A 26,839-nucleotide genomic window follows, 5' to 3' on the forward strand; every position below is an offset into this window, starting at 1 on the left:
TAGGTGCTCGGGGCCTGGGGGTCAGAGAGGCCGAGAGGAGGGGACCGGGGGGTGGGGGGCAGGAGAGCAGACACAGCGGTGCCAAGGCAGCAGGAAGGGACCGGCCCGTCTGAGAACCAGGGCAGGTGGACGGCAGGAGTGGAGGCAGCCGGGGTCGCAGGGCCGGGACCCTCCCGGCTGGGCTTGGCAGGAAGGGGCAAGACCCCACCCACGTCTCCTGTGGTCTCTCCAGCCGCAGAGAGTTAGGGCCAGGAGTGAGGGGCCATGCAGGGACCACGCCAGAGGCGATGGCAGCGCGGTGGATATGGAGAGAAACGCACAGATTCTGGTGACATTTCGGCTACGTGTGAGGTGGGGAAAAAGGAAAATCAAATCCATTCCTAGATTTGGGCTCCACCCGCTAGCCTTTCAAGCGGGAGACAGCCAGCGACCCAGCACTCCCACTCCCTGGGGGTCCGAGGAGAAAGGGGTTGTGGAATGCCAGGAGACCAGGGAGAGGGGCTGCCCTGACCCCAGGCACCCTCGGGGACAGAGTCGGCTCTGCCCTGGCCCATCACAGGGTGGCCATCATCTCAGGATGACCACGGGGTCTGACCAGCCCCGGCTCAGCCCCCAGAACGTTCTAGTTCTTCTTAAATACTTAGGCGTGCCAGGTGATCTTAAATGAGGTGTGCACAGGACAGAATCAGGGCCCGGTGCCCTGGGAATGGTCATGCTGGCAGATGCCCGGCTCGGCTGGGATGACGGTCCCTGGGCTTGCCAGTGACCACAGGCATTGCCAAAGTACAGGCGTGAGTGAGCCCTCACCAATGCTGGCCTTTCCCCACCTGGGGCTTCTCGCTTTGTGAAGCTGGGGCGAATTGTCAGATTTAGGGGTCTGGTGGGGCCTGGAGTGGTGTCAAGGGTCAGGGGCGAGGGACGCGTGGCCCCGCCTCCCGGGACAGAGCTGGTCTCAGCACCGACTGCTCAGGCCTTGCGAGGCTCGTACCTGTTTGAACTGCTTGTAGATGACTTTTCGAACTTGGTCCGAAGGCTGAACCTTCCCCGCGAGCAGGGACGACAGCATGTTCCCCAGGGTCACCATCCCCAGGATCACCCTGGGGAAGCAGAGGCGGTGCAGGAGTCAGCACTGGTGCCTCTCCCGCACTCTCCACGCCCCACCCCACCGCACCCCCTGCCAAGACAGCAGAGTCCAGCACATCCAGCCTCAGGGTCAGACCCAGAACTCCTCTTAGAACCAACCACTATCTACCCAGGGTCTCTGTGTGGCAGGAGCCGAGCAGTGACCAAACACCCTGCCGTTGGAGCTGACCGTCCAGTGCAGGCAACGGGAAACCAGTGAGTCCTCTGGGCATCTCCATTCTGACAGGTGTCAAGGGTGACCAGCTGGCCAGTGTCCTGGGACATGGGGTTTTCGGTGCTAGAATTGGGACAGTCCCGGGAGAGCCCTGATGGTGGGTCACTGTCACCAGGGCACGTCTGTCACGGCCTTCCACTGTCAGGCACATGCCCAGAGCCAGGGCAGGACCCTACACCGGCCTCCTGTGCACGTGCTGGGTGCAATGGGCTGGGACCAAGGCATTAAAGCCCAAAGGGTTAATACAAGCAGCCCCCATCCTGGCCGGTGCTCAGGGACCAGCCGTCCAAGACTCTGAGCATCTGAGTGCAAAGTGACCAAGGCCAGCCGGCCAGCTGTGGGGTCCCCTGGGCTGCCCCGTCCAGCACCGCGGACACAGAGCAGCGTGGAGCACAGGCTGGAGGCGCCCGGCAGGGCCCTCTGAGGGCAGAGCTCTGGATGGAGGCTGAGACTGACCCCGACTCATCCACCACGGGCGCCTGGTCGAAGCCCTTCTCCCGGAGGATGTCGATGGTGTGCTCACAGGTGACCGTGGGCAGCACCGTCAGCGGGGCCGACAGGCTCAGCTCCTGAACTCGGAGGTGCCACCACCTGCAGGAAGAGGGTGGGCCAGGGAGGCTGAGTCCAGGACAGGGAGACCGCAGGGGCGCCCAGCCAGGTGCAGGACAGCACACGTGCCCTGGGTACCGGGAACACAAGTCCCAAGCCACAGGCGTGCGGCTGGGGAGACATCTGCTCAGAGGCGTCCTCACCATGGCTTCTTCACCAGGAGGTCCTCCTCCTTCATGAAGCCCTTCTGCAGCATCCACTTGTCGCTCAGGAACTTGGACCTGCGGCACCACGAGTCACCAGGGGCTCACCACCACCTCTGCCCACACTGAGGGTGGAGGTTCTCAGAAAGCCCAGCATCCCTCCCCAGACCCCACGGCCCAGCAGAGACCCCAAAGGGGCTGGCCGGAGGCTCCGCGAAGAGGCCCGAGAGCCAGAGTCCAGAAAGACCCCCTAGGGAACTGTGGTCGACGGGGGCATCTGGTCAACCAGGGCTGAATGAGCTCAGAGCACAGCAGAAGGTTCTGTGGTACGCTGGGACCTGGGACCTGGGACCCTTTTCTGCAGTGCTTGCACCTGGACAAACGTCTTCTCAAGCAACAGATACAAAGAGACTATGAGCAACTAAAAATAACCGCATGCACAGCACAGCTGGGGCAAATTAAGGACAAAACAAGATAGAAGAAAACCAAAAACTGCCACTTCTGAGTTGCTGGGAGCAAAAGCAGGGTCCTGCAAATGCCCCGTGTACACAGTACCACAAAGGGGTGGGCAGACCACCTAAGCCACCCCTCCTGACCCCTGGACCCACCCCTCCCCTCACCCCACTTAAGGGACCAGCTCACCCCCTCCTCAGCGAGAGAGCAAGGGAAGCTGTTACTTGTTTCCACTCCCGCCTGCTACAGAATGAGTCCCAATAAAGCCTTGCCTGAATTTCTTGTCTGGCCTCTTATTAATTTCTATTGATTAAAGAGTCCAAGAACCCAGGTGGGTAACAGTTCTGTCCCGGATCCTGCGCCATCATGTCCCCTCGGGGCTCCTGGGTGGCCTCTTCCCTGGCTGTCCTCATGTCTGCTCTGGCAGAGGGGCATGGGGGACCCCATCCCACCTGGGCTCAGAGGACACCAGACCAGGCCTTGGGGTCTGCAGAGACCTGCCCTAAAAAGGCAGATGAGAAAGCACCTGACAAACGGCTGCTTAGGCCTGGAGCTACAGGGGCAGGCTTGGAGGGAAGACCGCTGAAAGCCCAGAGTGACTTCAGTTCAGGGGTGAGGAAACTGAAGCCCAGAGGGCAAAGCAGAGTTGTTGACCCTCACCAGCCATGTGGCTGACAGGGTCTTGGTGCTCCGGCCGGTGTCAGGCCTGAGCCTCTGAGGTGGGAGAACCAAGTTCAGAACAGTGGTCCATCAGAGACCTCCCGGCCCCTCGTAATATCAATCGGCAAGAGCGCTCCCAGAGATCTCCATCTCAACGCTAAGACCCAGCTCCACCCAACGGCCAGCAAGCTCCAGTGCTGGACGCCCCATGCCAAACAACCAGCAACACAGGAACACAACTGCATCCATTAGCAGAGAGGCTGCCTAAAATCATAAGTTAACAGACACCCCGAAACCTACCACCAGAGGCAGTCCTGCCCACCAGAAAGACAAGATCCAGCCTCATCCACCAGAACACAGGCACCAGTCCCCTCCACCAGGAAGCCTACATGACCCACTGAACCAGCCTTACCTCCTGGGGCAGACACCAAAAACAACGGGAACTACAAACCTGCAGCCTGTGAAAAGGAGACCCCAAACACAGTAAGTTAAGCAAAATGAGAAGACAGAGAAATACGCAGCAGATGAAGGAACAAGGTAAAAACCCACCAGACCAAACAAATGAAGAGGAACTAGGCGGTCTACCTGAAGAAGAATTCAGAGTAATGATAGTAAAGATGATCCAAAATCTTGGAAATAGAATGGAGAAAATACAAGAAATGATTAATAAGGACCTAGAAGAACTAAAGAGAAAACAATGATAAACAACACAATAAATGAAATTAAAAATTCTCTAGAAGTAATCAATAACTGAATAACAGAATAACAGAATAACTGAAGCAGAAGAACGGATAAGTGACCTGGAAGATAAAATAGTGGAAATAACTACTGCAGAGCAGAATAAAGAAAAAAGAATGGGGCTTCCCTGGTGGTGCAGTGGTCGAGAGTCCGCCTGCCGATGCAGGGGACATGGGTTTGTGCCCCGGTCCGGGAGGAGCCCACATGCCGCGGAGTGGCTGGGCCCGTGGGCCATGGCCGCTGGGCCTGCGCGTCCGGAGCCTCTGCTCCACAACAGGAGGGGCTGTGGTGGTGAGAGGCCCACGTACCACAAAAAAATAAAAAATAAAAAATAATAATAATGAAAAGAACGGAGGACAGCCTCAGAGACTTCGGAAAAAACATTAAACGTGCCAACATTCGAATTATAGGGATCCCAGAAGAAGAAGAGAAAAAGAAAGGGACTGAGAAAACATTTCAAGAGATTATAGTTGAAAACTTCCTTAATATGGGGAAGGAAATAGTCAATCAAGTCCAGGAAGTACAGAGAGTCCCATACAGGATAAATCCAAGGAGAAACACGCCAAGACACATATGAATCAAACTATCAAAAATTAAATACAAAGAAAAAATATTGAAAGCAGCAAGGGAAAAGTAACAAATAACATACAAGGGAATCCCCATAAGGTTAACAGCTGATCTTTCAGCAGAAACTCTGCAAGCCAGAAGAGAGTGGCAGGACATATTTAAAGTGATGAAAGGGAAAAAAACCTACAACCAAGATTACTCTACCCAGCAAGGATCTCATTCAGATTCGACAGAGACATTAAAACCTTTACCGACAAGCAAAAGCTAAGAGAATTCAGCACCACCAAACCAGCTTTACAACAAATGCTAAAGGGGCTTCTTTAGGCAGGAAACACAAGAGAAGGAAAAGACCTACAATAACAAACCCAAAACAAATAAGAAAATGGTAATAGGAACATACATATCAATAACTACCTTAAATGTAAATGGATTAAATGCTCCAACCAAAAGACACAGACTGGCTGAATGGATACAAAAACAAGACCCGTATATAGGCTGTCTACAAGAGACCCACTTCAGACCCAGGGACACATACAGACTGAAAGTGAGGGGATGGAAAAAGATATTCCATGCAAATGGAAATCAAAAGAAAGCTGGAGTAGCAATTCTCATATCAGACAAAATAGACTTTAAACTAAAGACTATTACAGGAGACAAAGAAGGACACCACATAATGATCAAGGGATCAATCCAAGAAGAAGATATAACAATTGTAAATATTTATGCACCCAACACAGGAGCACCTCAATACATAAGGCAAATGCTAACAGCCATAAAAGGGGAAATCGAAAGTAACACAATCATAGTAGGGGACTTAACACCCTACTTTCACCAATGGACAGATCATCCAAAATGAAAATAAGTAAGGAAACACAAGCTTTAAATGATACATTAAACAAGATGGGCTTAATTGATATTTATAGGTCATTCCATCCAAAAACAACAGAGTAGTCTTTCTTCTCAAGTGTTCATGGAACATTCTCCAGGATAGACCATATCTTGGGCCACAAATCAAGCCATGGTAAATTTAAGAAAATTGAAATCGTATCGAGTATCTTTTCTGACCACAACGCTATGAGACTAGATATCAATTACAGGAAAAAATCTGCAAAAAATACAAACACATGGAGGCTAAACAATATACTACTAAATAACCAAGAGATCACTGAAGAAATCAAAGAGGAAATAAAAAAATACCTAGAAACAAATGACAATGAAAACACGATGACACAAAACCTATGGGATGCAGCAAAAGCAGTTCTAAGAGGGAAGTTTATAGCAATACAATCCTACCTCAAGAAACAAGAAAAATCTCAAATAAACAACCTAACCCTACACCTAAAGCAATTAGAGAAGGAAGAACAAAAAAAACCCGAAGTTAGCAGAAGGAAAGAAATCATAAAGATCAGATCAGAAATAAATGAAAAAGAAATGAAGGAAATGAAGGAAGCAAAGATCAATAAAACTAAAAGCTGGTTCTTTGAGAAGACAAACAAAATTGTTAAACCATTAGCCAGACACATCAAGAAAAAAAGGGAGAAGACTCAAATCAACAGACTTAGAAACGAAAAAGGAGAAGTAACAACTGACATTGCAGAAATACAAAGGATCATGAGAGATTACTACAAGCAACTATATGCCAGTAAAATGGACAACCTGGAAGAAATGGACAAATTCTTAGAAAAGCACAACCTTCCGAGACTGAACCAGGAAGAAATAGAAAATATAAACAGACCAATCACAAGCACTGAAATTGAAACTGTGATTAAAAACCTTCCAACAAACAAAAGCCCAGGACCAGATGGCTTCACAGGCAAATTCTATCAAACACTTAGAAAAGAGCTAACACCTATCCTTCTCAAACTCTTCTAAAATATTGCAGAGGGAGGAACACTCCCAAACTCATTCGACGAGGCCACCATCACCCAGATACCAAAACCAGACAAAGATGTCACAAAGAAAGAAAACTACAGGCCAATATCACTGATGAACACAGATGCAAAAATCCTCAATAAAATACTAGCACACAAAATCCCACAGCACATTAAAAGGATCATACACCATGATTAAGTGGGGTTTATCCCAGGGATGCAAGGATTCTTCAATATACACAAATCAATCAATGTGATACACCATATTAACAAATTGAAGAATAAAAACCGTATGATCATCTCAATAGATGCAGAGAAAGCTTTCGACAAAATTCAACACCCACATATGATAAAAACTCTCCAGAAAGTAGGCACAGAGGGAACTTACCTCAACATAATAAAGGCCATATATGACAAACCCATGGCCAACATCATTCTCAATGGTGAAAAACTGAAACCATTTCCACTAAGATCAGGAAGAAGACAAGGTTGCCCCACTCTCACTACTATTATTCAACATAGTTTTGGAAGTTTTAGCCACAGCAATCAGAGACGAAAAAGAAAGAAAAGGAATCCAAATCAAAAAAGAGGAAGTAAAACTGTCACTGTTTACACATGACATGATACTATACATAGGGAATCCTAAAGATGCTACCAGAAAACTATTAGCGCTAATCAATGAATCTGGTAAAGTAGCAGGATACAAAATTAATGCACAGAAATCTCTTGCATTCTTATACACTAATGATGAAAAATCTGAAAGAGAAACTAAGGAAACACTCCCGTTTACCATTGCAACAAAAAGAATAAAATACCTAGGAATAAACCTACCTAAGGAGACAAAAGACCTGTATGCAGAAAACTATAAGCCACTGATGAAAGAAATTAAAGATAAAACAGATGGGGAGATATACCATATTCTTGGATTGAAAGAATGAACACTGTGAAAATGACTTTACTACCCAAAGCAATCTACAGATTCAGTGAAATCCGTATCAAACTACCAATGGCATTTTTCACAGAACTAGAACAAAAAATTTCCTAATTTGTATGGAAACACAAAAGACTCCGAATAGCCAAAGCAATCTTGAGAAAGAAAAACGGAGCTGGAGGAATCAGGCTTCCTGATTTCAGACTATACTACAAAGCTACAGTAATCAAGACAGTATGGTACTGGCACAAAAACAGAAATACAGATCAATGGAACAGGACAGAAAGCCCAGAGATAAACCCACACACACACGGTCACCTTATCCTTGATAAAGGAGGCAAGAATATACAATGGAGAAAAGACAGCCTCTTTAATAAGTTGTGCCGGGAAAACTGGACAGCTACATGTGAAAGACTGAAATTAGAACACTCCCTAACACCATATACAAAAATAAAGTCAAAATGGATTAAAGCCTAAATGTAAGGCAAGACACTATAAAACTCTTAGAGGAAAACACAGGCAGAACACTCAATGATACAAGTCACAGCAAGATCCTTTTTGACCCACCTCTTAGACAAATGGAAACAAAAACAAACAAATGGGACCTAATGAAACTTAAAAGCTTTTGCACAGCAAAGGAAACCATAAAGAAGACCAAAAGACAACCCTCAGAATGGGAGAGAATGTTTGCAAACGAAGCAACTGACAAAGGATTAATCTCCAAAATATACAAGCAGCTCATGCAGCTCAATATCAAAGAAACAAACAACCCAATCCAAAAATGGGCAGAAGACCTAAACAGACATTTCTCCAAAGATATACAGATTGCCAACAAACACATGAAAGGAGGCTCAACGTCACTAACCATTAGAGAAATGCAAATCAGAACTACAATTAAATATCACCTCACACTGGTCAGAATGGCCATCATCAAAAAATCTAGAAACAATAAATGCTGGAGAGGGTGTGGAGAAAAGGGAACCCTCTTGCACTGTTGGTGGGAATGTAAATTGATACAGCGACTATGGAGAACAGTATGGAGGTTCCTTAAAAAACTAAAAATAGAACTGCCATATGACCCAGCAATCCAAATACCGGGCATATACCCTGAGAAAACCGTAATTCAGAGTCATGTACCACAATGTTCACTGCATCACAGTTTACAATAATCAGGACATGGTAAGTGTCCACTGACAGATGAATGGATAAAGAAGATGTGGCACATATATACAATGGAATATTACTCAGCCATAAAAAGAAACGAAATTGAGTTAGTTTTAGTGAGGTGGAAGGACTTAGAGTCTGTCATACAGAGTGAAGTAAGTCAGAAAGAGAGAAACAAATACCGTGTGCTAACACATATATATGGAATCTAAAAAAAAAAAAGTTTCTGAAGACCTAGTTGCAGGACAGGAATAAAGACGCAGACGTAGAGAATGCACTTGAGGACACGGGGAGGGGGAAGGGTAAGCTGGGACGAAGTGAGAGAGAGGCATGGACATATATACACTACCAAATGTAAGGTAGATAGCTAGTGGGAAGCAGCCGCATAGCACAGGGAGATCAGCTCGGTGCTTTGTTACCACCTAGAGGGGTGGGATAGGGAGGGTGGGAGGGAGGGAGACGCAAGAGGGAAGAGATATGGGAACATATGTATATGTATAACTGATTCACTTTGTGATACAGCAGAAAGTGACACACCATTGTGAAGCAAGTATACTCCAATAAAGATGTTAAAAAAAAAAAAAAAGGCAGACGAGGACCAAGAAAGTGGGGAGCAGGGAGGACCCACAGCCCCCCAGCCTAGACGTGTGTGCCCGAGACATGATCATTCAGTCACACTCTCGCCATTTCTCTCTCACACACACAGGCAGGAGTGCGCACGCACAGCAGGCTGGCCCAGCACACGGCGAGATGGCCGTTCTCACGCACCGTGCGGTGTGAGCGGACGGCCATGCTCAGGGCAACCTGGCAGTGGACACCCAGACGTGCCTCACCCCTTGCTGGAACGGGCGCCCACCAGGGGCAGCGGAGCTCACCCGAGGTATGTAACCTGCCACTCCTGGGCCAGGGAGGAAGCCCACAGGTCCGTGGGGGAGGTCTCTAGCCCCCCGTGCCCTTGTTCCCGCATAGCAACCCTGGCTCTTTCAGCCGGTGGCCCCAGACGGGCGCCATCGGCCCAGAGGACGGGAACTGGAAGCAGGAGGCTGCAAGCTGCCACCTGGGCAGGTGTGCAGATACTCAGCACCATCGGACTCGAAGGGGCCTCGGAGGCCAGCAGGCAGGCATCGCACAGCCCGTCCCCGGGGCTGCCGAGCCCAGCCTGGGTCTCGCCAGGTAGGGGCTGCAGCGTGAGCGAAGCAGCAGAGCCGGTGCTCCCTGCAGCGGGGGTTGCGGAGGCGCTCTTAGGGCGGCTGCGTCCTCCTCCGCATCCCCCGCGGCCTCACAGACCCCCATGCCGCCTCCCTCCTGCTGCCGCGTCTCGGGGAGGCCTGGCGGGCAGCAGAGCCGGCACAGGCGCCTGGGGGGCGGAGTGCGGGCAGCCGAGGGGCCGGAGGGACTGCTCCTTACATGTAGTTCCGCACAGAGTCCGGCAGGATCACCACGCAGCGCTGCTCCTCCCTGAGCTCCTGGGCGGCCTTCACGGCCACCGACATGGCACTGCCGGCACTGCCGCCTGCCGGGAGGGTCGGGGTCAGACCCGGCGGGGGCGTGCGATGCGCGTGTGCGTGCCCCAACACGCTCTGGAGGGGTCCTCGGTGGAGGGACCGGGCTCGGGGTGCTGGGAGGACCCCCGATTCTCACTGTCCACCCACATTCTCCTCGTTACCACCGACTGTCACGACCAAACCCTCCTCGCACAGAACCTCCAAGCCCTGCAGCAGATGGGGTGCAGGTGGGCCGGGCAGCCCCAGAGCGAGGGTGTCCTTCCGGCGCTGGCCCAGCAGCTGGCAGAGGCCGAGCGCCCGGCGCCCCACTCACCGCACAGCAGCCCCTCCTGCGCGATCAGCATGCGCGCGAAGGCGAAGGCATCCTCGTCGTTGCTCTTGAACCACGTGTCCACCACCTGGGGGGCCGAGGGCAGGCGGTCAGGCCGGGCAGCGCCGGGCGCTGGGCAGCGGGGGTGTGGTGGGCGTGGGCACCACCGCCCAGGTTGCAACCTCACAGAGGACCTCGGTCCAGGAGGTCGTGACCCTCCAGGGATGCAGCCCAGCCCCTTGTCTGGGATCCAGGACTCGCATCTGCAGACCTAGGTCGCGCCCCACCCCCTCCCCCCGGGTCCAGCACACTGTGCACGTGGCCAGTAAAACCGCCCAGCAGCCCCGCTGAGGGCCACACTTCTAGTCTAGGTCTCTGACCGAAGCATCCTTTAGGGTCCTTAAAAGGAGCCTTCTCTGGGGTCCTTAGCTCTCCCACGTCGGCCTGCTTACCCGCTCCAGCCACCCGGCTCCCTCCCCCTGCCGGGGTGGTCTGTGCCACCTGCCACCCCCCAACATGCTCGTCAGGTAAAGTACCGCGAGTCACCACGTCATGACCCCCCCGAGACTACTGCCCAGTGCAGCGCGGAGCTCACGTCTCTGTTCCCGCTCAGCCAGGCCCGCCCCCACCCCCCACCGTGCCCAGCTAGGCAAGGCTGTGGCCTGAGGGCGGGGCTTGTCACTGCCGCCCCGCCTACCGTCCGGTCCAGCACGGTGGGGATGAAGTCGTAGCCGATCCCTTCCACCTCGTAGGCCGTCTGCTCCGTCTGGTTCAGCTCCTCGGGCTCTGCGAGGATGGAGCCTTCGGGGTCCACCCCGATGATCTGCAGAGCGGGCAGCCTTAGGGCTCAAGTCTCACCTGGACGCACCCGGCTGTCATCCGGGCGCGGACCCTGTTCCCGGACCCTGTTCCCGGACCTCGGGCACGAGGCTCGAAACCCACAAACCCAGGCCCGGGCGCTGGGAGATCGCAAGGTAAATGAATGTCCAGCTCAGGGCACTCGAGGGGCAGCACGAGGCTGGGGGAAGCGGCGTCCTGGAAAGCTTCTCCTGCGCGGGGTGCCCGAGGACAGCCCCAGGAGACGCCCCGGGACAGCGGGAGCCTGGGGCGAGGGGGCTGCTAGGACTGACCTCTCCTGGATGGCGGAGAAGTGGGCAGAGAGGAAGGGTGCGCTCGGCACCTCCAGTGGGGGTCTCTCTGAGCCCCTCCCCAGGCTCAGGTGCCCCTCCCCTACTCTCAGAGCCCCAGTGGGGCAGCGGTAGGACCTGAACCTGAGAGCTCTCGGCTTCTGGAATGACCCTTGAAGGCCACCCAAATGGACTCTCCCACCCCCAGCTCATCTGGGCGTCCAGGTTGCTGGGTCCTTTATCCCCAGGGCAGGCACAGGTACACCCCCCTCCCCCATATAAGATGCAAGGCCATCTACGCAGAAGTGTCAGAAATGGGAACTTCCGGCTCTAAAGCAGAGGCCACTCTGTGGGCCCAAGGCCAAGGAGCCCGACAGTTAAGCCTCCAGCTGCAGTTCAGGCCGCAGGTGGGAAACGCGCACACGTCCAGGCCCACATCTCCTGGGCGGGGCAGGGTGGCGCCCTCGCAGCCCCTCACCTTGCATCCAGGGCACTTCTCCTTCAGCTTCCTGGCGATGCCCGTGATGGTGCCCCCCGTGCCCGCCGACGCCACCAGCATGTCCAGCCTCCCTGACAGGGGAGAAGGCATGTCAGGGAGAACATCCTCAGGCAGGAGCGGCCGACCCCCACTCTTTTTTTTTTTTAAGCATCTTTACTGGAGTATAATTGCTTTACAATGGTGTGTTAGTTTCTGCTCAGCCCTCCACTCTTAATAAGAAGCAAGAAGGTCCTCAACCACAATGAAGGCAAGTTATCAGAAAGGGCAAAAGCAAACCTATTCTCAAATTTAAAGCCTCTCATCACAGTCCTTCATCTTTGAGACACAGTCACAGGAATAGAGCCCCAGGGAGCCCCGTTTAAGGCTAAACGCAGCCAGTCCCTGAAATCCCTGTTTGTCATGAATCGTGAACGAGGTGACTTCCTGCAGGGGGTGGGCCCCAGCTGGCTGAGGGCTGAGCCAGGGAGGCTCTTCACGCTTCCTTAAGCTGTTTGGTTCAGACGACGTGGATAAGTGAACTGAATTATCAAAGGGACCAGAATAAACCGCTCAGCTTGGCTCAGACGTCGTCTGGGCTCTCTCAGTGCCCGGCGGCCAGCTCAGGCACCTGCAGACAAGTCAGCGCGGGCACCCGTGCGGAGGCAGAAAGGCTGTTTTTACCGAATGAGAGGATTCTCACACATAAGACCTGGGTGAGCAAATGCCTGGACCTTGCTGCCTGGCTCCTGGGCACGGAACGAAGGCACTTAAGCCAACGCTAGGCTCCAAACAGGAAGCCAGGGGTGCCAAGCCCCTGGCAACTCTTCCCGAAGACCTCTTAGGGAAACGGCCCGGCAGAAAACATCGCAATCCCCTCGGCCTTGGCACCAGCTGTGCGGAGAGGTTCCAAGCAGCCTCATGTCTGTACAGAGTAAGCTAACTGCAGATGTCACCACCCCAGCTCTGCAGATGAGAAAACCCCAATGTTGAATTCAGTGCCCAGGCTGGGACTTGAGGCCAAGTGCCGTTCAGCAACGTGAAGCCCCAGCTGTGAGCCCAGAACCAGCCTGGGACACCCTTGTGCCCTGCACTCAGGAGCTCCTACAGGTCTGGAGGAAAGACTGCTAGGTAAACAGATACAACCACATGGTATGTTTGGCGCTATAGGAGAGGCACGGGCAAAGTCCAAGAGGGAGGAAACCGCTCTAGAGAAATGTTCTAGAAAGCACTTCACGGAGAGGGACATTGGAGCTGGGTTTTGAAGGATTAAAAGGAGTTTACGAAGGAGCGGGTAAGTGACTTGTACACTCCCAGTCAAGATGGACAGCAGGGTTAGAAGTATACACCGTCACACTGCTGCAGGATCTCCTCGGCCGTGATGTCGTAGTGAGCGAGAGGGTTGCTGGCATTGCGGTACTGCAAGGAAAGAGAGCAAAGGAGTCGTGCTGAGGTCGAGGCACAGAACCGGCAGCAGCCCCAGGGCACCAGGCAAACAGCTCAGTGCAGTGCAAAGCCAGAGAGGATGCCGGCAGCTCGGGGAATGGCCCGGGCACCTCAACAGACACCAAGCACGAAAACCAGCTCTCCACAAGATGCGATTTCTGAATTAACCCAGACGTGGAGTGAGTGACAAAGAAGAGCTTCCAGTCAAAAGGTCTGCATGTATTTTATGCCTGTAGAGAGCTTCCCGGGTCCTCTGCAAAGGGCGTTCCAGCGCACTGAGCTGAGCCCTCGAAGCCAGCACACAGACAGCAGAGCCAAAGGCTTGGCCGACCCTGCCGGCCACACGCTGGGCTGGGAGAGGCCAGTGGCCGCGTCCCAGTGCGTCGGTCCCTCTGCAGCCTCTGCTCCTGCTGCAGATGTGACACCACCCCCAAGCCCCCGGGAGACATCCCCCAGGGAAGGCCCCACTTGGTCCCAAGCCTCTGGGCACACAGTCGCCTCCAGGGCCCGGCCCTCACCTGGTCCAGGATGTGAGAATTGGGGATCTCGTTCCTCAGCCTCCAGGCCACGCCCACATGTGACTCAGGGGAGTCGAATCTGGCGTTGGTGGGTGTCCTCACGATCTCGGCCCCCAGGGCACGCAGGACGTCCACCTGCAGAGGTACGCGGTGGCCTTCACCTCCCCACCGGGCCTACAGCGCAGGGGCAGGGGCCGGGGAGATGCCCGCCTACCTTCTCAGTACTCATCTTCTCTGGCATCACGATGATGCAATGGTAGCCCTTCACCGCGGCAGCCAGGGCCAGCCCGATCCCTGGGGACAGCACATGCAGTGAGAGGGGGCCACAGTGCCCCCGAGACCCCGCTTCCAGCCCCAAAGGCCCAGGGGAGAGGGCGCTGCAGAAATGCCCTACATCATCCCCTTCTGCCCTCAAATGAGGGGATAAGAGGAGAATGCGGAGGCAGAGATAAAAAGGCAAGTGCGCCCAGAGAAGAAAGCAGGCTGCCCACCATGAACCCCAATTCCTCCAGCTCTTACTGGGCGCCTGGGAGGTGACGAGAGCAGCAGACGTTGTGGAGCCCGCGTGTCCCCGTCCCCAGCCCCACCACGGGGCCGGGGCACAGGCCCGGGCCGGACGCCTCCTCCCTGGTTCCAAAGGGGTCAGGGCCGCTGCCCAGGGCTGAGGGGAGGGGCCCCCCCAGTTAGTCTGAAGACAGAACACGGAGCCAGAGGGGAGGGTTCTGGGGCCTCAAGATCTCCTGGAGTTTGCCCCACTCGGCTTCGGACCTGCTTGGGACCCGCGACCCCTTTCTGGGTTTGGATGGGAATGTCTGTCCTGTGCCTGGCCTGCCACTGTGCTTTGGAAACACACAAATTGTCCGGTTTGAAGGTTCGCGGCCGGAGGGGAATTTTGCTTCAGGAGGAATCGAGCCTCAGGTCTCATCCGCCTCTGACTTAGGTGATCCTTAGATGAGACTTAACGTCGGTGCTGGAACGGGTTCAGACTGGGGGGCTGTTGGGATGGGGGTGAATGTACTTTGCATTCGAGAAGGACATGAATTCTGGGGGCCAGAGGGTGGAGTGTTACGGACTCAACTGTGTCCCTCCAAAATTCATCTGTTGAAGTCCTACCCTGCAACCCCCTCAGAACGTGACTCTAACTGGAGATGGGCCTTTGAAGAGGAGATTAAGGTTAAACGAGGTCATATGGGTGGGCCCTAACCCTGTATGTCTGGTGTCCTCATAAGAAGAGATCAGGACACAGACACACACAGAGGGACGCACGTGAGGACACGGGGAGAAGATGCCCAGGAGAGAGGCCTCAGGAGGAACCCGCCCTGCTGACACCTGATGTCAGCTGTCCAGCCTCCAGACTGCGAGATAATAAATGTCTGTTGATTAAGCCGCCTAGGCTGTGGCATTTATTACCGCGGCCAAAGGAAACTGGGACAGATTTTTACTACAAGGTGTAGTTGCCCACATAACAGACTCCAACATCACCAGTGCAGATGGGACGGCAAGATATCAGAGAAAGCTGGGCGCAGCCACACACCTGCACACAGGCATCAGGAGCCGAGCGAAGTGCATGGAGGGAAAGGAAGGGCCAGCTGGACAGACCAGCGCGTGCAGCCCCGGGTCACCCGGGCCGGGAGCTCTGGCCCGTGGCAGCGCCCACCTGTGTTCCCCGACGTCGGCTCGATGATGGTGTCCCCAGGCTTCAGGGTCCCCTCGCGCTCAGCATCCTCAATCATTCGCAGGCTGATGCGGTCCTTCACGCTCCCGCCCGCGTTGAAGAACTCACACTTAGCCACTGGAGCCAGAGACGCATCATGAGAGAGGAAGAGGACCCCGACCGCTAAGGGATGCCTGCCGTGCCGTCCCCTCCCCAGCACCCGATACGCCCAGGATGCAGGGACAAGCTTCGGTGGTCCTGAAAATCATCGCCTTTCCATTGCCACCTCCCACACCTGACGTGGGTGAGGGTGCTTGCCCACAGGAGCTTCTGCCACCTGCCCGTCCCACCCCCCATGGACCATGTGGCAACTGCAAGTGCATGAGACAGAGCAGCCTAAGGAGCCCCCCCAACTGGATGGATGGAGCAGAGCCACCCCCGTGACGCAGCACAGTCCCGAAGAGACTTGCTGGGCGTGCAGGGGGCGGCCGACTGGAGCCCAGGCTTAAATCAGGGCAGACAGCCCCGCCGTACCCAGCGGATCATGACAGACGACCTGATGTCCTGAAGCCACAGCTCGCCCGTCACACCCCCAGACCAGGACCCACACACCTTCCACACCCGCCTCCCGCCATCTTCCCCACCTAGCAGATACGACGTCCTCTCCCGTGCCTAAGCCTCTGCTTCTGCTCTTCTTCCCTTGGGGGAGGGCTCCCTCCCACCTCTCAAAAGCATGCAGTGTTCGTAAAAGGGGGAGAGGTGGCCCCAAATGTGACTGAAGGACCAGGCCGGCCTGCAGCACCCACAAAACAAGCTCCTCCTGCTTTGTCCTGGTTTCTGAAATCCACAAGACCCAGAGAGGCCCCTGCCGGGACAGTGAAGGAGGGGCTCTTGAATGTCTGACCGCTGAGGAGCCCTGCACCCCAGACTCTTGTAGGTCACACACTTGAATTACTGGTTAGAAAATTCTAATGAGCCCGTGGGAAAGCCAACAGAGACGCAGGGATTCAAGCTGATCAGCCGTGGGCAAGCCAAGTAACCAACCGGGGGCTCGGTTTTTCCATCTGTAAAATGGACACAGTAAAACCTACTTCAGGGGCTCCTGCCAAGTTGACGCGCACGCAGCAGTACTGCAGCAGTACTGGTTACTGGTCTCTATTATCTGATGGAGGAGCACAGAGCAGACGATAGCTCTCCTGGGTTGTTCTGATACACCCCCAGCAGCGCCTGGGAGTGTGTACTGCTTGTTACTTATGAGACAATTCTTCACCAGAGGCGTGCGCGGGAAGCCTCTGATGGTGATGCCTCTGGGGTGAATCGACCACGTGGCCTCGGTCCCTCCCCTAGGAGGTGTTGACCCCCAAGGACCCCCACGCTCTCCCTTCCCCAGCTCTCTCTGCCCCAGCAGCACCGGGCCTGGTCCGCCCCAGGGCCTCTGCACCTGTCACTTCCTCTGGGACAAGGCTGACATCTACCTGGGCTCCGAGCTGGGAGAACAGTGGCGGTGAAGAAAGGCCCCCACCCTCTTGTGTTCCTGGAAACAGCCTCCTGCAAAGAAGTCCCTTCTCCATAGGACTTGGATAAGACTCTCAGGTGATCCCCACGTGTACCAGACGCAGCTCCCAAATCCCCACTGTGTCTCCTAAGTGAGACGCGAACGCACCGGGGCAGCCAGTTCCTGCCCGGCTGATGGCTGGGACCCTCATCACAAAACCCGCCCCGGCTCTCAGGTCAGCCCACCCCACCCACGGCATGGCTGCCCCTCCCTACGAGAGTCCGAGACAGAACGGCGCCGCTCTGCTCCTGCAGTTGCCGGCTTAGAGCACCGCCTTCCCGGCTCGGGTTCTGCCCCCAACATCTGCCCGGACACGCTTCCCTCCACAATCCAGGCCTCAGCTCACAGGCCACGGCCCCCCTTACACCGACTCCGGCGAGGGCTCGCTCACCCTCCAGCAGCCCGCCCTGTCCTGTGTGCTTCCCGACCTCACCTGACGTGGTCAAACACCCCTCCCGCAGGGTGTGAGGGGCCCACCCGCGCCCCCGGCCTGCGAGCCGCGTGCAGGAAGCCGGCACTCACGGAGCTCACACTTCAGGCCGAAGTTCCTCCCAATCTTGTTAATCCTCACCATCGGGGTATCCCCAATCTTCTTCAGGATGTCTGGCAGGATTTTGGGAGACTTCTCCCTAAAACAGAGGAGTCCACGATTACTCAGAAAAACAAAATGGTACCAGCCTTGGCAGGCCCGCACATTCTTTTAAATAAATCAAGAAGTAAAGCCAAGAATTGCCTTTCATGAGGAACTGGGTGGCAAGTACACGAATCCACATTTGCTGAAAGGTCACACACATATGCACGGGCAAGTTCACCTCAAAACCTATGAAAACGAATGCAGTTTAGTGAACAGCTGCACCAACGTTTCCGGGGTTTGAAAACGCACTGTGGTAACAGATGGTATCAGTGGGCAGCTGGGCGAACGTCCCCACGACCTCTCTGTATGATTTTTGCCACTTCATTTGAGTGTTATTTCCAAATAAAAAAGTTAAAACAAACAAACACTGATTTCAAAACATCACGTCCTGGTCCACCTTTTTAGGTTTTTTTTTTTTGGCATATGGGATCAAACCCGCGCCCCCTGCATTGGAAGGCGGAGTCATAGCCACTGGACCATCAGGGAAGTCCCGATCTTTTTAGGTTTTTGGTTTTCAATTCATCTCCTCTCTCAGCACCTGCCTCCTGGGATACCTCCCTTCCTTTTCTTCGATGAAAAAACTGGTGGGGACCCCTGGACAGAGACCCCCTCAGACGGTCTGGCCAGCGGGCAGTGACCGTGACCGTGACTGCAAAGAGCCCACCCAGGCACCTGGCATCACTCAGAGTGTCTGGCACAGGTGGCAGGAAGCCTGATACTCAGACCAAAGAACAAAGGCCTCTGGCGGGTCATCTCTTGTCCTTGGGGCTAAGGTCAGGCGAATTCCCAGGTGGGCCTCCAGGCCCAGAACGGGATTCGCTTCTCATGGACCAACTGTCCCCCTTCACATTCGAGTGACTGCCCCCCCCCAGTGGTTCTTCCAGCTGAGCAGCCGGTGACAGGTGACAGGAAGGTGTGGGACAGCTCAGCTGCTGCTCAGCTGTGCACGCTGTGATACCTGCGTTTCCTGAGTGGCCCCCACGATGTTGCCTCCATCCTCATCCTCAGGGACCGACTATTCATCCCGGAATATGCAAAACTGACGTGAGTTCCAAGAAACTCAATGGCTTCCTACACCCTGGATTTCTCAGGTGCCATCCCCACGGCTCTCACGCTTGCGTGAACCGCGGTCCCCACTGCAGGGACCCGTTAACCATGTAGATTCCTCCCCGCTCCCCGGGAATGCCGCCTTCCACCCCGGGGCCCACACAGGCAGCAACACGGCCTGGCTGGAGCCCAGCTGCACCCTCCAAGGTGGCACGGACGCCCCGAGCCCCCCCAGAGGCAGGCTTGGCCAAGAGAGGTGCGGAAGTTGGGGTGAGGGGAGAGCCGGGGCGGGGGCAAAGGGCTCCTGACCCCAGACTTGGAGGGAGACCAGGCTCTAGGGGCGACCTCGGGGTTGACTTATTAACTAGTTAAAGCCAGGGCAGGAGGGGCAAACACCTGGGAAGCACCGGAGGGCGGCTGAGTCATCCACCCCCAGCAGAGGTTGTAGCGGCCTGAGAACGGGGAGGCCCAGCCCGCCCCTGCGGAGAACTCAGGGCTCCTGACTCAGCACCAGGCCGGGGGTGGGGGGGTGGGGGGGGGCGCAGAAAGTCACCTGGGGAGCTTGCCTGAGGCGATCGGGCCGGGCCTGGGGAGGGAATTTAACACCTTATCTCAGCTGCTTTCGGGAGCAGAGCCCTACAGCCCCCTGGAATAACCTGAAACCCCCTCGCCTGGCAGGGCGCCTGGCTCTGCTTCCCCTCCGCAGCCGCCCCCCCCCCCGCTCCCATTCTGTTCCCCGTTCTAAGCCCACCCTACCTGGGAACCGTCTGGAACCCCTTCCCCAGATACCCACAGGGCTGGCACCTCCTGCCCATCCAGGTACCGGCTCTGAGGTCTCCCCAGGCCACCCGTCTCATCACCCCTGTGCTCTCACCACCGGGATCGCCTAGGCTGCCTCGTCCAGGGACCCGGGTCCAGCGTCCTGACAGCGGGTGAGCCCCAGAACCTCAGGCCCGGGCCCAGCTCCTCATAACCTGAACTGGGACAAGCAGTTTCGGGATGGGACAGCAACCCCGCCAGGGCGTTTTAGGAGGGTCAGGCCACCATGTGAAGTGCAGGTGTGATGCTAGGTTGCAGCCTGGATAGGATGGTGTCCCAGCCACCCCAGGCCCAGTGAGAAGCTCACGGAGCCATTTCACCCCCTGCTTTGTTCTGGAAGCAGGGGCTCATGCCCTATGGCCGGCGGCCAACTTGGCCTCCTGAGCTCCCAGAATCGAGGTATGTTTAACGCTGGGAGCTTCTGGGTTTGTAAATGTTACTTCGGTCCATTGGCCCCAGTGAGGAGGGCACCCCCCCTCCCCCTCCCCCTCCCCAGTTCTGAATCGAAAATCAATAATCATAAACGTTGGTACAGCAGTGTGTGAAGGATAAGAACCAAACATCCAAAAGGCATGTTCTTCCGACTCCTTTGTTGTATTTCTGGGAGAGAACACTAAGGAAATAAAGATAATCCTAAGATTTAGTGAACTCAGTTCGAATTTCATGATGGCTCAGGGATTTTTGCCTTTTTTGTTTTTTTTTCCTTTCCCACTGATTGATCTGATTGTGCACCTAGAACAGGGCACACATATAGTAGGTGCTGTGACTAAATGAACTGCATTTTCCACTGCAGTTATTCATAATGAGATCATTGCAGACACACGAATACCCAAGAGAGGGCTCAAAGTCGCAGTTTATTCATCCAACAGTCTCAGTCCAACCACAAAGACCCCACTACAGAAAAATATCTCACAGCCTGGAGGTGAGCAGAGAAGGGCAGGCATGATCCTAATTACAAGAGTGTGCAACCGGACGGATCTGGATCAGAAACCTCCCCCCTACCTGTCACTCAGAGCGTGGGACCTGGGCACATCCCTTTATTTATTGAGCATCTGCTCTTGGGAGGCACTGAACTAGGTGCTGCGCTACAGCACAAACGAGCCTTGGCCTCTCTGAGCCTTGGGGGACTGAGCTATAAAATACCTCCCACCCCAGCTCACCATCCATCCAGAGCGACTGCAAGGGACGGGGGTGGTGGGGTGGTGGTTCACACCCCAGGTTCCTGTGGCTACCTGGCTTCAGGTAGCAAACTCTTCCCCCATCTTATGATCATAAAGGGACTCACAGAGCAGTGTGGCGATGTGGAGAGCTGGTGGCAGGCCTGCCCAGCTGCCAGGAGCACCTGCTCGGGGCATCGGGACGGATCCACAGGACCTCCTTGTCTCCCGGAGGCTCCTTTTCCAGGCTTCCTTTCCCCAGGTGTGCCCCTGAGAGGTGGGGGCACCCTGCAGACCTCTCTTCTGCTTGGGGTGTCTCAGAAGGCATGGTGGGATCTGTCAAAGGCAAGGGGAAGAGATGCCATCAGTTCGGGCAGTTTCCAAACACCTGCAGAAGGGCCTGCTTCTCTGTTGCCTGTCCTGGGAATCCTGCGCGCCCGGCCCCCACTGGGCGTGGAGCTCCATTCACTCAAGTAGCTCGGCAGGAAAAGGCATAACTACGCAGGCACCAGCTGCTGTGGACAACAGCTGGACAGCTTCTCAAAGGGTTAAGCATACAACTACCGTGTGACCCGGCAATTCCACCCCTACGCATATAGCCAAGAAAAATGGAAACATACAGTATGTGCCCACTGCATTCATAACGGCACTATTCACAATAGCAAAAACCTGGAAACAAACCAAGTGTCTGTCAGCGGATGAATGTATAAACAGAATGTGGTTTCCCCACACAGTGGAAGAGTATTTGGCCATGAAAAAACAATGAAGTTTTAAAATCTTCTCAACATGTGAGCGCATGCACACACACACAGACACACACACACAGCAACTATGTAGAGGTGATGAGTGTTATTCATCTTGATAGCTTGATTGTGCTGTCTTTTTGTAATGTATACATAAATCAAAACATCACGTTGTACACCTTAAATATATATATGACTTTTATATATCAAAGAGATCTCAATAAAGTTGTTTGAGAAAGACTACATTTAGGGGCTCCCCTGGTGGTCCAGGGGTTAAGACTCCGCGCTTCCAATGCAGGGGGCCCAGGTTCGATACCTGGTCAGGGAACTAGATCCCGCATTCCATAGTGAAGATCCCGCATGCTGCAACTAAGACCCGGAGCAGACAAGTAAATAAATATATATATTTTAAAAGAGTACATTTATATGATGGAAATAACAAGAGGAAGATGAAGATGTTAATAAATATATTTTTACCCTAAAAAAGAAGGAATGAAACATTCTGCGAAGTCAAATAAGCCAGAAGAATATTGCATGACTCCACCTATATGAGGTACCTAGAATAGGCAAATCAGAGAGACATGAAGTGGAATAGAGATTCCCAGGGGCAGGGGGAGGGGAGTCACTGTTTAATGGGTACAGAGTTATGATGAAAAAGTTTGGGGTACAGATAATAGTGCACAACATTGTGAATGTGTGCATTGCTACTGAATTCAGAAACTTATGAATAGTTAAACAGTATATTACATGTATTTTATCAATTAAAAATCTCATGGAACCTTAAAATAGATGACAAAAAAAAAAAAGAAAGAAAGAAAGAAAGGAAAGGGAATGGGCACACTCAAAGAAGAGGCTGCAGCCCTGCCCAGCTCCTTGTGGTGACGATGAGCAAATGCCCCCCTCTCATCTTCAGAAACCAGGACTGAGCTCAGCCGCTCGGCTGCCGCCCTGTGATTTCCCACACTGAACAGAGGACCGGTCCACGGCGGCGCGGAGCCATCACTCACCAGGCTGATGACCAAACACTCACCACGGCTCCAACTCCGTAAGGAGCAGTGAAAACGAAATGGAATGAGGTGTCTTGGATGGAATCCCAGAACAGAAAAGGGTATTAGTGGAAACTAAGGAAATCTGAATAAGTAGGGACTTTCGTTAACCATAATGTTCATTCATTGTAAAAATCGTAAGATGGTAATAATAGGGGGAACCGTGAGTGTGAGGGGGGAGGTACGTGAGAACTCTGCTCTCTCCTCAACTTTTCTGTAAACCTAAAGCTCCCCCCACCCCAAGTCTCTGGAGCCCTGTGGGTCTGGAAGGCCCCTGCGAGGAGCTCAAGGTAGGGGATGTGGCTCGGGGTGACCTCTGAGTGCAGCCCTCACCACTCCTCCAGCCCCCAGCCTTGCCCCTCTGCTCGCCAGGACATTTCGGCAGGCAGTTTGCTGTGAAAAGGTTCGGTGGCCCAGGCGGAACTGGGCTGAAGGTGCAAAGGGCCCCTCACTTGGAGGTGCACATGGAGGCTCGTGGACCCGCTGGATTTCTCCTCGGGAGCGGCCCCATCTAGGTACCGCCACCATCAGCAAGGGCAGAGGCCGCCCCAGCTGGTTCCCTGTCTCCCAGCGCAGGGCCAGGTGCAGACCAGCGCCCAGCAGGTCGCCCCAGATGCCCAGGCCGGAGCCTGCGCGCCGGGGAAGCGGAGACCCCCACTCTTGGCAATCACATCCGTTTCAAATCCACGAGGCCCGCGGCGCACGGCTTTCCGGGAGAAACCAGCCTCCCAGCCGATCTGCCCCCAAACGTGCCTAGAGCAGAGGTTCCTTCAAGTCTTTGGATCAGCAAGTACTTTTTCAGGCGTTCAGTTCCCCTCGTGAAACCACGGAGGGACGTCCCCGCGTCCTTCTTCCACCTTTCAAAAAGCCCCCGAGGTAAGCGGAACACTGCCTTCGCTCCGTGGTGCGCCCACGGGTAGGTGGTTCTTCCGTCGTGCAGAAGCGCCCCTGTCGTACACCTCTCTCCCCATCAGAGGCCGACAGGCCGGCAGCCCCCTGGCCAGAATACCCCGCAGACCCGCCACGCAGACGCAGGCAGCCCTGCGCCTCCTATGTGGCGACTTGCCTCGCCTGTAGCGACCTCCCGAAAGGTAAGGGTCTGCTGGGAACTCAAATCGAGACCGACAGAGCCTCCGTGGAACCCACAGGCACTCGGCGGGACCCTCGCTGGGCAACCCGGGTTCGAACCCGCGGATTCAGTCCAGTGCAGCCCGTCTCAGCTCCCAGCGGGCACAGCTCCCCGCGGGCACAGCGCCCTGCGCGCCGACGCACGTGCGTGCTGGGAAGGCGGGCTCCCCTGGCGCGGTCCTGCTGGCTCCTGCCGCACCCCAAACCCCAAGACCCTCCTGCGGTCACGCCCCCCGCGCCCCCCAGCGCCCTGCACGCGCGCACCAGTCGGCCAAAGGGGGCCAGTTAGGGCCAAGGGTGCGGAAGGTAGTAAACTCCCGTTTCAAAGGGAGACTTTTCAGGCGGGTAATTGAGACGCTACAGAGGATCTGGAGACCGCCCGGTCACCTGGCCTTTGGGGATACCGTTTGGGATAAACACCCCCAGGTAACTCTTGGGAGGCTAAGTTTTGCGCTCCCGCTCCTTCCCCACTACCCCTCCCCATTCTCCAGCTCAGCCATCCGCCTAGCCTAGGGCTCGAAGTGGGGGTCTCAGGGTCTCACCCTCCCCCATCCCCTTAGTACGTGCTGGAGGCAGGGCCCTGTTTGCCCTGCGCTCCCTCCCACCGCGGGCAGCCACCTCCCGTGCAGCCTACGCAACTACATCAATATTTTACACCCCGCCCCCCCCCGCCCACTCCACAGAACTGGCAGAAAAGAGCAATTTGCGAGACAACCATTTCCCATCCAAAATGCAGCGAAAAATCAATGATGCCACCATTAGAGCGCATCTTCCGAAAGTCTCAGCTCGACGCCCCCCGGCTCGCGCCCCCTGCCGTCCCCTCCGCAGCCGCAGGAGTTGGAGTGAAGGCCCTGGGCCACGTGGGCGCGGAACCCCCAGCTTCAAGATAGTCTGGACTCGCGATAAGGGGAGGGTCCTGGACGCGGGGGTCGCGTGGCCAGCTCGGCGGCTGGCAGATGTAGATGATGCAACGCCGGCCCAGCGGTTGCCGAGGCGAGGACCCCGTCCCAGACCCCGGCCAGATCCCTCCGCCTAGGAGTGGAGCGAGTCACGGTCCGGCAAGTGCTCACCTGGAACGAGACCGGGAAAAAGCGGCGGGCTGGGCGCGTCCGGGAGCGGCGAGCGGTGACCCGGAAAGCGCGACCCCCGGGCTGGGTGGCACCCCGGGGACCGGGCGGCCAGAGTGGAAGGAAGGCGATTGGCCGAGAGGAAGGGGCGGGGGCCGGCTTCCGGCCAATCCCGAGTTGCAGATCGCGCGGCCACCGCCTCTCTCGTACCCGCCTCTCGCCACGCCCACCCGCCACGCCCCCATCCCTCCCCCACTGCCGCACCTTGGGTCAAGACCCCACCCCCATCACCTACTCTCTTTTGACGCAGCCGTGGGCCGGTGGCCTCTGTCCCCTCTTCTCCCCTCACTCCCGGGACCCCAGCACGCCCCGCCTACCCCTACCCTCTCCCCACCTCCCGCCCCGGGACCCCAACCCGAACCCCGCATCCAGGGGTGTGCGAACACTGTACCCAATATCCCGATTCTGTTTTACTTGGGTAAATCCTTGCTCTGCGGGAGTGTAATAAATAAATATTGATTGATGAGTTAAAAACGTGCGGCCTGGAGAGAAGGACTTGGAAGGCCCTGAGGATGAGCCTCAGCACGCATCCCGCCTGCTGGGTCCCCTCACGCTGGCCCGGTCCCGCGACCACCGGACACGGTTCTGTCTGGTCGCGGGACCCCAGGGGGCTGAAAGCTGCGGGCGGACCCAGCGCGCAGACAGTAGGCGCTCTGCACCTGGGCTTCGGATCCACCACGGCGGGTTTGTCCCGACTTATTTCCTGCCCCTCACGGTCCAAGGGCCCAGCATACACAGTGCTTCGCCGGCCGAGCCCCTCTATCTGCCCAGCCCGGGAGGGAAGCTGAGCGCACGTGGACATGGCCAGAAGCCACAAAGCCGCTGGGAGCCGGGCTGCCGGCAGGCTCTCACGGGCGCCTAAGGCGCCAAAGGCTGACGGCCAGGATGGCCCTGGTCGCTGGGAAGGCGACCGCTAATAACAATATTCCAGACTGGGTGCTCTCGACTTTTAAAGAGCCTGTCTGCCTCTTGAGGTTCCGAGCTGAATGGAGAATCCCTGACCCTTGAGTTTCTCCTGCACCGTAGTGACTAAGTGAAAGGTGGAGCCGCCAGGCTTGGGCAGACACACAGGATGGAGTTACTTGGCCCAGCACCCAACTGTTTAGTGCGCTGGCCACGTGCCCGCATTGCTCCCAGCGCTGCATGGGAAACAGAGCAGGCTGAGACAAATGGCCTCTGTGCCTGTGGGGTTGCTGTTCTAGGGGAGGGGGCTCATAAGACATCACTTCATAAAAAAACTTCCACTAATGACACTGATAATAAAGAATGATACAGCGGGGAATGGAGAAGGACAGGAGCGGCAGAGTCCCAGATCAGGTGGTCAGAAGTCTCTGTGGACAGGTGACCCTAGAGCAGAGAGCTTAGGCACCACATCTTGTCCTGGAGAAGGATGTCTCCGGCTGAAGTTAGCCAGTGCAAAGGCCTGGGGCAGGAAGAAAGCAGGGTGTCCGGGGAAGCAGGGAAGGTCACTGTGGCCAGAGCAGAAGCAGGTGCGGTCAGAGGTGGGAGGGGAGGCGGAGTCCAGGCCACGATCTGGACTTTAGCCTCAAAGACCTGGGGCGCTTGGGAGGGTTTCCAGTGGGGAGTTTTAAATTACGCTCCGAATTATGTTATCTTGGCATAATTTCAGACTGCCACAAAAGTGGCGGGAATAGTATAAGAATTCCCAGATACTCAAAGATTCCCAGATGTTAAACTTTTACTAACCCCTGAATCTTTGAGTGTGATCTTACTTGGAAATAGGGTCTTTGAGGATATAATCAACTTAAGATGAGGTCATAGTGAATAAAGAGGGGAGCTCTAAATCCAGTACGACTGGTGTCCTTACAAGAGGGAAATTTGGACACAGACCCACAGAGGGGAGATGGCCATGTGAAGACAGAGGCAGAGACTGGAGTCATCCAGGCACAAGACAAGAACACGCAAGCAACAGGAGCTGGAGAGGCAGGAATGACCCCCGCCAGAGCCTCAGAGGGAGCACGGCCCTGCGGCGCCGTGATTTTGGACTTCTGGCCTCCAGAGCTGTGAGAGACAATGAACTTGTGTTGTTTTAAA

At 55.2% G+C, this 26,839-nt stretch overlaps 1 protein-coding gene across 2 annotated transcripts in view; it reads right to left on the bottom strand.

The window, feature by feature from the left end:
- The window catches only part of CBS (cystathionine beta-synthase), a 30,480-nt gene extending 5,624 nt beyond the window's left edge, over positions 1–24,856 (bottom strand). Inside the window, exons 1-14 of one of the 2 annotated variants that reach the window (XM_060150998.1) lie at positions 24,728–24,856; positions 20,869–21,076; positions 17,615–17,712; positions 15,532–15,666; positions 14,089–14,168; positions 13,875–14,009; positions 13,260–13,329; positions 11,914–12,005; positions 11,006–11,131; positions 10,312–10,396; positions 9,901–10,006; positions 2,110–2,187; positions 1,814–1,948; positions 989–1,097 (exon numbers count right to left, since the gene is read on the bottom strand). In XM_060150998.1, the coding sequence (XP_060006981.1) occupies positions 989–1,097; positions 1,814–1,948; positions 2,110–2,187; positions 9,901–10,006; positions 10,312–10,396; positions 11,006–11,131; positions 11,914–12,005; positions 13,260–13,329; positions 13,875–14,009; positions 14,089–14,168; positions 15,532–15,666; positions 17,615–17,712; positions 20,869–21,068 (1,449 nt within the window). In that variant the 5' untranslated portion in view covers positions 21,069–21,076; positions 24,728–24,856. Of the gene's footprint in view, positions 1–988; positions 1,098–1,813; positions 1,949–2,109; positions 2,188–9,900; positions 10,007–10,311; positions 10,397–11,005; positions 11,132–11,913; positions 12,006–13,259; positions 13,330–13,874; positions 14,010–14,088; positions 14,169–15,531; positions 15,667–17,605; positions 17,713–20,868; positions 21,077–24,727 lie in introns of both variants that reach the window. The other variant, XM_060150997.1, reaches the window with a different exon arrangement.
- Positions 24,857–26,839: the final 1,983 nt, after the last annotated feature.

Source organism: Lagenorhynchus albirostris, chromosome 5 (assembly GCF_949774975.1).
Source record: "Lagenorhynchus albirostris chromosome 5, mLagAlb1.1, whole genome shotgun sequence".
In the NCBI taxonomy this organism is placed as follows: Eukaryota; Metazoa; Chordata; class Mammalia; order Artiodactyla; family Delphinidae; genus Lagenorhynchus; species Lagenorhynchus albirostris.